The following is a 10,366-nucleotide window of genomic DNA, read 5'->3' as shown; positions in this document are numbered from 1 at the left end:
ATATACAATGTAATATTACTCAGCCATAAAAAGAAAGAAAATTGAGTTATTTGTAGTGAGGTGGATGGACCTGGAGTCTGTCATACAGAGTGAAGTAAGTCAGAAAGAGAAAAACAAATACCATATACTAACACATATATAAATATGGAATCTAAAAAAAAGTGGTTCTGAAGAACCTAGGGGCAGGACAGGAATAAAGACCGATGTAGAGAATGGACTTGAGGACATGGGGACGGGGAAGGGTAAGCTGGGACGAAGTGAGAGAGTGGCACTGACATATATACACTACTAAATGTAAAATAGATAGCTAGTGGGAAGCAGCTACATCACTTGGGGAGATCAGCTCGGTGCTATGTAACCACCTAGAGGGGTGGGATAGGGAGCGTGGGAGGGAGTTGCAAGAGGGAGGGGATTTGGGGATATATGTGTACATAAGGCTGATTCACTTTGTTATACAGCAGAAACTAACAAACCATTGTAAAGCACTTATATTCCAATAAAGATGTTTAAAAAAAAAAAAAAGGAAAGAAACTGAAGTGGATCCTAGCAGGCTTCCTAATTTGAGGAGTTGGAGCTGAGAGTCTGGGAAGACCAAGATAGCTAGAATTCATAGGACAGAGTATCAGAGAGAACAGAGCAAGAAAGAGAGCTCAAACAATCAGAGAATCCTTCTCAAGTGTTTAACAGAGTCCTGATCAGGATAATATGGGATGAAAATACCTAAAGCCAGAGGAGTCACCATCTAAAAGTATTAGAACAGTGCCTGGCACTCACACAGGTCTGGGAATAGAACCTGTTCATACCAGCCAGACTGGAAAACTTCTAATTCATGGGGCATTGGATAGAGAATTCAGAAAGGTCTTGTTTTGGTAGTGGGGAGTAATTAGTCCTAAACTGAGCACTGTTCCAGGCCTACCTGAAAAATCATAAAAGTATGACCTGAAAGTATCAGATTGATCCCAAGGAATTTAAATGCTTGCCAGAGTATAGGTCAAGGATATTTACCAGAATGCAGAACTATCCAGCACCCAACAAGGTAAAGTTTATAACGTCTGGCATCTGATAATAAATTACCAAGCATACAAACAGGCAGGAAAATACAACCTATAATGAAGAAAAGAAGCAACAATTGAAACTAATATAGAAGTTAACATTAACAGAGGACATTAAAATAGCTCTTATAATTGTATTCCATATATTCAAAAAGTTAGGTAGAGACAAGGAAGATTAAAAGACCCAAATCAAACTTCCAGAGATGAAAAGTATGTCTAGGATCAAAAATATACTGCATAGTATTAACATCAGATTAGACATTGCAGAAGGATGGATATGTTAATTGTGGTGGTCATTTCACAGTGTATACATATATCAGAACATCTTGTTTTATACATTAAGGTGCCACAAAATAGAATGATATTCTTATTTTCTTTTAGAGGGTCTCTGTTTCTTAACTGAGCAAGTAAAAAATTATTTCAGAATTTCCTTCTCATATTGAATCTTTTTTTCTCTCATTTTCCAGCCTTGCAGGATAATTTTTTTAACTCCCACTTTCAACACTGTAGAAGAATGTAATCTTTTTTTTTTTTCGGTACGCGGGCCTCTCACTGTTGTGGCCTCTCCCGTTGTGGAGCACAGGCTCCAGACGCGCAGGCTCAGCAGCCATGGCTCACGGGCCCAGCTGCTCCGCGGCATGTGAGATCTTCCTGGACCAGGGCACGAACCCATGTCCCCTGCATCGGCAGGCGGACTCTCAACCACTGTGCCACCAGGGAAGCCCGAAAAATGTAATCTTAATGCTAAATAGTCAAAGGCAGTGTTATACCTCCTCAGCACAGTTGTTTCTAGTAGGGAGTGAGTTTTATTCCTTTTAGGTACTAATGACTCCTGTCTTTCATTGAAAAATGTGAAGTTTCTTGGTAAGGTACAGGGGACTCATCTACCTTACCTTGGTGTGCATGAGCAATCTTAATTTTCTTATCTTCAAAAAAGTTATCCAGGTCATTTCTATTAGATTTTTCCTAATAGTTTCTTACCATTGAAAATTTTAAAGTGCCTCAAAAGTAAGAAAATATTTTTGTGCAAAAACATAGCATTTAATTAAAATAGTGAAAAACCTGGAAATTTATTGAATATTTTACATTTTCTTATCCTACATAGCAACATAGATTAATATTTACAAAATGAAGTTAAATGGAAAGAATAGAAAATGAAATTGTAATATAAGGTATGATTACAACTATATAAAAATACAGAAGGGTAAAATTAAAATGGAATGTGGAAAAATGAAAATAGCTGTATTTGAATGGTAAATGATGGGTGTTCTTGTTTAAAGTTTTTATCATTGTTGTTTTAATAACTTTTAAATTGTATTCTGAGTTTTCTAGGGTGGCTCACCACCCTCTCAGACTCTTCATTCCATATGTGAAATTTCATTTTTTTCAGCTTTATTGAGGTACAATTGCCAAAAATATGATTAAAGTGTACAGTGTGGTGATTTGATTTGATATACATATACAGTGTGAAGGCGTTCTGATGATTTATTTTACATGTTCATCACCTCACATATTTACCTTTTTTCTTTTTGGTGAGAACATTTAAGTTCTGCTCTCTTAGCAAAATTCAGTTATACAATCCAGTATTACAAACTATAGTCACCATATATCTAATGTATATATTAGATCCTCGGACCTTTTTCATTTTATAACTGAAAGTTTGTACCCTTTTACCAACCATTCTCCATTTCCCCCACCCTCAAACCCCTGGGAAACACCATTCTACTCTGTGTTTCTATGAGTTTGACTTTTCTTTCTTTACTTCAGATTCTACATATAAGTGATACCATGCAGTGTTTGTCTTTCTCTTTCTGGCTTATATCATTTAGCATAATGTCCTCCAGGTTCATCCATGTTGTCACAAATGGCAGGATTTCATTCTTTTTTAAGGCTAATATTCCATTGTATACATATAACTGTACTTTCTTTACCCACATTCATCAGTAAACAGCAACTTAGGTTGTTTCCATACCTTGGCTTGCTGCAGTGGACATGGCAGTACAATTATCTCTTTGAGATAATGATTTCATTTTCTTTGGTTATCCCACACAGAAGTGGAATTACTGGATTGTATGGTAGTTCTATTTTTAATTTTTTGGGAAACCTCCAACTGTTTTCCATAGTGGCTATACCAGTTTACATTCCCACCAACAGTGTACAAGGTTTCCCTTTTCTCTACATCCTCACTACCATTTGTTATCTCTTGTCCTGATGTTAGCCATTGTAGCAGATGTGAAGTGATATCTCATTGTGGTTTTGAGTTGAATTTTCCTGATGATAAGTGATGTTGAGCACCTTTTCATGTACCTATTGGCCATTTGTATGTCTTCTTTGGAAAAGTCTGTCCAGATCCTTTGCCCATTTTTGATCGGGTTTTGTTTTTGTTCTTGTTTCTTGTTTTTATTTTTTGCTACTGAGTTGTAGTATTTCCTTATATATTTTGGATATTAACCCCCAGAAATATTGCAAATATTTTCTCTGATTTCATAGGTTGCCTTTTTTTTTTTTTTTTTTTTGGCGGTACGCGGGCCTCTCACTGTTGTAGCCTCTCCCGTTGTGGAGCACAGGCTCCGGACGCACAGGCTCAGCGGCCATGGCTCACGGGCCTAGCCACTCCGCGGCATGTGGGATCTTCCCGGACCGGAGCGCGAACCCGTATCCCCTGCATCGGCAGGCGGACTCTCAACCACTGTGCCACCAGGGAAGCCCCATAGGTTGCCTTTTAATTTTGTTGGTTTCCGTGAAACCTCTAATGTGAGGGAAGAAGAGAGAATATTGATTGCCACTTTATCTATAACTTTGTATTAATCAAGACTGATAATAAAATGCACTTACCATTCAACTAAAGAGGATGTTGTGTTTTGGTTGCCTAAAAATGTAAACAGTGCCATTTTTTTTGTTTCTAAAGGTGACTTGGAACAATTAGGGTCAAATATAGAGATATCTCTGTGATTTTGCTATTTCTTTTTAAACTTTAGGTACAAGATTATGCTGATGCCCTACACTGGTACTACTGTTCTCTGAGACTTTATACATGTGATCAAACGTACGTGGACTTTGCCAAGCTACAGAGGAACGTGGCTTCTTGTTACCTGCATTTGGAACAACTTGATAAGGTCCTTTGATTTATCTGTTTTTCAAAGGCAGCAAATGTTGTTATGGGCAATGGCAGAGAGATGGTTGTAGTGGTGTGACTTCTTGGCTATTAGGTTAGGATGTGTGAGAGTTACTTCATACAGAACAAAGTCAAATTGATATTTTCCTGACTTGCACACTATAAACATTAATGAATGGAACTTCCCAAAAGGAGAGAAAATTTGGAGACTCTTAATTCCATTACTTACTGTTTATTTTTAACACCCTGTTCTGAAAGGTAATATATCAGTGCTATTCATGAACAAAGTTATCTGCTGCTAACCATCTTCAGTATTGTCCTTTGAAGCAAAATAAATTTTAAGGTACACATTTTTTTGGGTCAAGCATTCAGTGAGACCAAACACTTGGATGAAATATCGTTCTTTTACTTTCTGGGTTATCTTTTGCCTTTCCAACCAATCTAAAAAAATGTTCAGGGGCTTCCCTGGTGGCGCAGTGGTTGGGAGTCTGCCTGCCAATGCGGGGGACGTGGGTTCGTGCCCTGGTCCGGGAGGATCACACATGCCACGGAGCGGCTGGGCCCGTGGGCCATGGCCGCCGGGCCTGCGCATCCAGAGCCTGTGTTCCGCGACCGGAGAGGCCGTGGCAGTGAGAGGCCCGCGTACCGCAAAAAAAAAAAAAAAAAAAAAAATGTTCAGCATTTGATTTCTTATCAGGACAAAATTCTAGAAGGTAAAAGGGATAAAACTTGCTTGAGGATAGAGCCATTCATACTCCCCAAAGCATTTGGGACATTTCTTCCTTTGGTTATCATATAGTATGCACATAATGGGGTGGGGCGTATTGTCTTGTGGTAAGATGAAAAACAAGAAGTACAAGTATGGATCCAGATAAAATATGAAGGTTTTTTTGCTTTTTAAGTTTTAATAACAAATTTAGGGGAAAATATGTGATTAAGGGTTGTAATTTTAGACATTTTCTTTGAAGATTTGTTTACTTTGAAGGGTTGTTTACCTTAATAAATACTTCAGATTTTCTTTCAAAAGAATATTTACCATTTAGTTTGTTTGTTGTAAATTCACGGTCCTGAAAGAGAAGTTGAAAGGTTACTTAATTCATCGTATTTCTACACAGGCTAACATTTAAGCGTTTCAGAAAGATAGTTGACTACTATTTACTTAAAGACCTGAAAAGAAGATGTCACATAGATTTTGTTACCTAATTCATTTTATTTCTGCTCAGAATACCGTTACCTATTTCAGAAAGATAGTTTCCTACTGCTTACTTAAAGACCTGTAAAGAAGGTAATCACAAAGCTTTTGTAACTCTATGATTTATGTTAACCTGGCAGATTGGGAAGGACCTGGACCTGGAGCTAGACATGCCAACTGGGGGGATGGATACATCTGCAGGCCAAGGAGGGATATCTAATCACCTAGTCAAGATAGAAAGAACATAGTATGAGATACTGTGATAGTCTCTGAAGTTACAGAGATGAACAAGTTGCCTTTGACTCAGCCAGGCAGCTGGCATCAGGGTATCCTAATGGGCAGATCAGAAGATTATGGCAATGGCGGAAATTTAATTGTTGGAAAGATTCCATAAGTTAGGCACATAGGTAGTTGGCATCACATAAGCATATCAGCAGGGAACAGGTCTTCAGTCATAGAGATTTGGACTCAGATGCAGGACTCAAATCTTTGCATCACTGGGGGTATGTATAGATAGACTAGAAAGAGCAAGGTCGAACTCCAAACCTAAAGTGAAAGAAACATGAGGCTCTTTTTAAGATTGGAGCTCAGGCATAGGGAGCCAGACTGGGATGCAGTTACCGGAAAAAGAATACAAAGTGAATAGATGGTACAGTCTTCTAAGACTTGAAGCACTGCTTCTTAAATTTCCTCTAACTAATGTCAAGTTTGGTCCTAGAGCCTAGTGTAGGACTGAACTTATAATTGGGAGTTCAAATGGTATTAGTAATAAGGAGAGGAAGAAGAGAGCAGGAAACCAGGCAGGTCCTAATATGTATACTCAGTTTGTGATTATATCATTTAAGGCCAGATTGCCTTGTTGATTACTGTTAGTATATTTCTCCATTTCATCCTTCCTGTCTTAAACTTAGCGGACATTGATTTGATACCTCCATATGTAAGGAATACTCTACTGTGCACTAAGACAGATGAAGAAAGGTGAAACAGTTACACAGTTCATCATATTTTACTATTTTGCTATTCCCACCTAGTCTTGTTAATTTTTATTGTCTGCTTTTTTCACACCTTCCCTTGATCTACTTGAGTACTGTTCAGAAATTTTGTGAAACCATATTTATTGAATCTGCTAAAATTTCATAGTTTTCATATAGGCACTAAGTAAAACGGACTCTTGTTGACTTTCTGTCATACTCCTCACCAATCCTTGGTGATTCCAAAACATTTTTTTTATCCCTAAGCCCCTATGCCTTATCCTTCCTTTTAGCAGAAAACCTTATCTTCTAATTTCCTGGGCTTGTAGCCACTGACATGAACTTCATCACCTTCTCTCTTTATCCATTCTTTCTTCTCCCTTATCTGTGAGAAAGAAGTTACTTTCCCAGGGGACCTTCCCTACAAATCTCAACCCTGACTCCTTCATTTTTCTCTCTCTACTGTTTCTTTCCCCTGTCACTACAATTATTTTTAGGCCTTCTTTATTCAAAAACCTTTCTTCAACCTTGTCATCCTCCCCAAATTATAGTTTGTCCTTCCTTTCATCACCAAACTTTATAACCTAAAATTACTGCCTATATTTTTTTAGTATTCATTCATTCAAAAAATATTTATTAACTGTCTACTACATGTTAAATACTGTCCTAGGCAAATAGACAAAACCCCCTACCCCCACAGAGTTTATATTCTACTAGGAGAGACAGACAATAAAAAGATAAATATTATGGTATATTAGAGAGGTCAGCAAATTTTCTATACAGAACCACATAGTAAATATTTTAGGTTTTCTAGGCCATACAGACGTCTCTCTTGCAGCTACTCAACTCTGCTGTTGTACCATGAAAGTAGGCGTAGACCATATGTAAACAAATTGGCATGGCTTTGTTCCAACAAAACTTTATATTTAGGAACACTGAAATTTGAATTTCATATAATTTTTGTGTCATAAAGTATTCTTTTTTTTGATTTTTTTCAGCCTTTTAAAAAAGTAAAACTTAGCTTGATAGATGGTAGGCTGGATGGAGCCCAAAGGTGGTGATAAGTGCTAAAGAGAAAACTAAGTAGGAAAGGGTAGTATTAAATGTTTTAGAGGAGGAATGAAGGGTTGGAATTTTAGACAAGGTGGCCAGAGAGGGCCTCAGTGAAAAGGAAGTTTTTGAGTAGAGACCTGAGGAAGTGAGGGATATGGCTATGAGGATACCTTTAAAAAGAGCATTCCAGACAGAGGGAGTAGCAAATGCAAAGGCTCTGGTGTGTGGGGTAGGAGCATATATGTGGTGTTTGAGGAACAGCAAAGAGACTAATGTGGCTGGAGCAGAGGGAATATTAGGGAAAACAGGAGATGTGATCAAGGAAGTAGTGGGGAAACAGATCATGTAAGAAAGACATTATAGTTCATTGTAAAGATTTGTGTCATTAAGTCTAAGTGAGATGGGGAGCCAGTGGGAGGGTTTGGGGAAAAGGAGTGTCAAGATCTGACTTGTATTTTAATAAAATCACTCGGCCACTGTGTTGAATAGACTGAGCTGGATGCAAGGATGGAAGCAGGGAGACCAGTTAGGAGGCCACTGAAATAATCTAGGCAAGAGATGGTGGTGGCCTGGACCAGGATGAAGGAAGTATGGATGGTGAGAAGTGGTCAGATTCTGTATAGAATATGAAAATAAAGCTGACAGAATTCTCTGACAAACCAGATGTAGGATAAGAGAGAAAAAAAGAGACAAGAATGACTCTAAGGTTTTTGGCATCACCACCTGCTTCCCTCTTGATGATTTTTGCATCTGATTCTATAAACTGCTCTTTTGAATATCACTAGTGACCTTTTTTTTAAATAAATGTATTTATTTTTGACTGCGTTGGGTCTTTGTTGCTGGGTGCGGGCTTTCTCTAGTTGCGGTGAGCAGGGGCTACTCTTTATTGCGGTGCGCGGGCTTCTCATTGCAGTGGCTTCTCTTGTTGCGGAGCACGGGCTCTAGGCATGTGGGCTTCAGTAGTTGTGGCTAACGGGCTCTAGAGCGCAGGCTCAGTAGTTGTGGCGCACAGGCTTAGTTGCTCCGCGGCATGTGGGATCTTCCTGGACCAGGGCTCGAACCCATGTCCCCTGCATTGGCAGGAGGATTCTTGACCACTGCACCACCAGGGAAGCCCTGCTAGTGACCTTTTAATGATCAAGTCTAATGATTTTTTCCCTCAGTCCATTTTGTCCTCTACTCTCTCTAGCACGAGAGAATATAATACTACTTTTTCCTTCTAGAAACTTTCTCTTTGGCTTCTAATGACATACTCTCTTTTTTTTATTGAAGTATAGATGATTTACAGTGTGGTGTTGTTAGTTTCTGGTGTACAGCAAAGTGATTCAGATATATCTATATATATATATATCTTTATCATATTCTTTTCCATTATGGTTTATTACAAGATATTGAATATAGTTCCCTGTGTTATACAGTAGAACCTTGTTGTTTTATCTGTTCTATGTATAGTAGTTTGTATCTGCTAATCCCAAACTCCTAATTTATCCCTCCCCCACCTCCCTTCCTCTTTGGTAATTGTTAATTTGTTTTCTATGTATGACATACTCTCTTAATCCTATTGCTCTGACAGTTCCTTTTTTATTTATGTTATTGGTAGTCTCTTTTCCCAAATAAATGTTGGATGAGGGCAGGTACTGTTTATCTCATTCTCCATTTTATCCTTAACGCCCATGAACGTGCTTGGTACATGGTAAGTTTTCAATAAACATTTGTTGAATTTATTCTCTGCTCCCTTCTTTTATTTCTGTTGTACACTATCCCCTCAGAAATTCATCAACTGTTTTCTTAGCTTCAGCTCTCCATACCCAAATCTATATCTCTAGCCCTGATCTCTCTCATAGCCCACATCCACTTTTCTACTGTCTTTGGGTATATACAGCTATCTAAGACAGAAATCTTAGATTCATGAATTCCTTCTTCTCCCCCCGTATTCAGTCATGTGCCACATCCGGTCAATTCTACCTCTGCAATATTGTTGCCAGCTGTCTCCCCTTCCATCTTTACCTCACTACCCTAGTCCAAGCCCTCATTACCTCTAAGAATACTGGAATAATCTAACTGATTATTGTATCTTGCTCAATAATTTTCAGTGGCACCCTGTAAATAAAGACCAAATTCCTTAGACTTAAGGTCCTCCATAATCTTTATTTATTTTTAAATTTTTTTTAAAAAAATCTATTGTATAATTGCTTTACAATGTTGTGTTAGTTTTTGTGGTATAACAAAGTGAATCAGCTATATGTATGCATATATCCCCATATCCCCTCCCTCTTGCGTCTCCCTCCCAACCCTCCCTATGCCACCCCTCTAGGTGGTCACAAAACACACAGCTGATCTCCCCGTGCAATGCAGCTGCTTCCCACGAGCTATCTGTTTTACGTTTGGTAGTGTATATATATCAGTGCTACTCTCTCACTTCGTCCCAGCTTACCCTTCCCTCTCTCCGTGTCCTCAAGTCCATTCCTATGTCTGCGTATTTATTCCTGTCCTGCCCTTAGAGTCATCAAAACCATTTTTTTTAGATTCCATATATATGTGTGAGCATATGGTATTAGTTTTTCTCTTTCTGACTTACTTCACTCTGTATGACAGACTCTAGGTCCATCCACCTCACAACAAATAACTCAATTTCGTTTCTTTTTATGGCTGAGTAATATTCCATTGTATATATATGCTACATCTTCTTTATCCATTCATCTGTCAGTGGACACTTAGGTTGCTTCCACGTCCTGCCTATTGTAAACAGAGCTGCAGTGAACATTGTGGTACATGACCCTTTTTGAATTATGGTTTTCTCAGGGTATATGCCCAGGAGTGGGATTGCTGGGTCATATGGTAGTTCTATTTTTAGTTTTTTAAGGAACCTCTATACTGTTCTCCATAGTGGCTGTATCAATTTGCATTCCCACCCTTTTCTCCACACCCTCTCCGGCATTTATTGTTTGTAGATTTTTTGATGATGGCCATTCTGACCAGTGTG

General features: G+C 38.5%; 1 protein-coding gene across 1 annotated transcript in view; it reads left to right on the top strand.

Moving 5' to 3' along the window:
- TEX11 (testis expressed 11) overlaps positions 1-10,366 on the top strand; it is a 374,728-nt gene that overhangs the window by 221,342 nt on the left and 143,020 nt on the right. Inside the window, exon 16 of the mRNA XM_028482531.1 lies at positions 4,031-4,168. Coding sequence (XP_028338332.1) covers positions 4,031-4,168 — 138 coding nt within the window. The remainder of the gene's footprint in view (positions 1-4,030; positions 4,169-10,366) is intronic.

Source organism: Physeter macrocephalus, chromosome 21 (genome assembly GCF_002837175.3).
Source record: "Physeter macrocephalus isolate SW-GA chromosome 21, ASM283717v5, whole genome shotgun sequence".
Classification (NCBI taxonomy): Eukaryota; Metazoa; Chordata; class Mammalia; order Artiodactyla; family Physeteridae; genus Physeter; species Physeter macrocephalus.
Note: the sequence above shows the minus strand (reverse complement) of the source record. Positions and strands in the feature narration are given on the sequence as shown.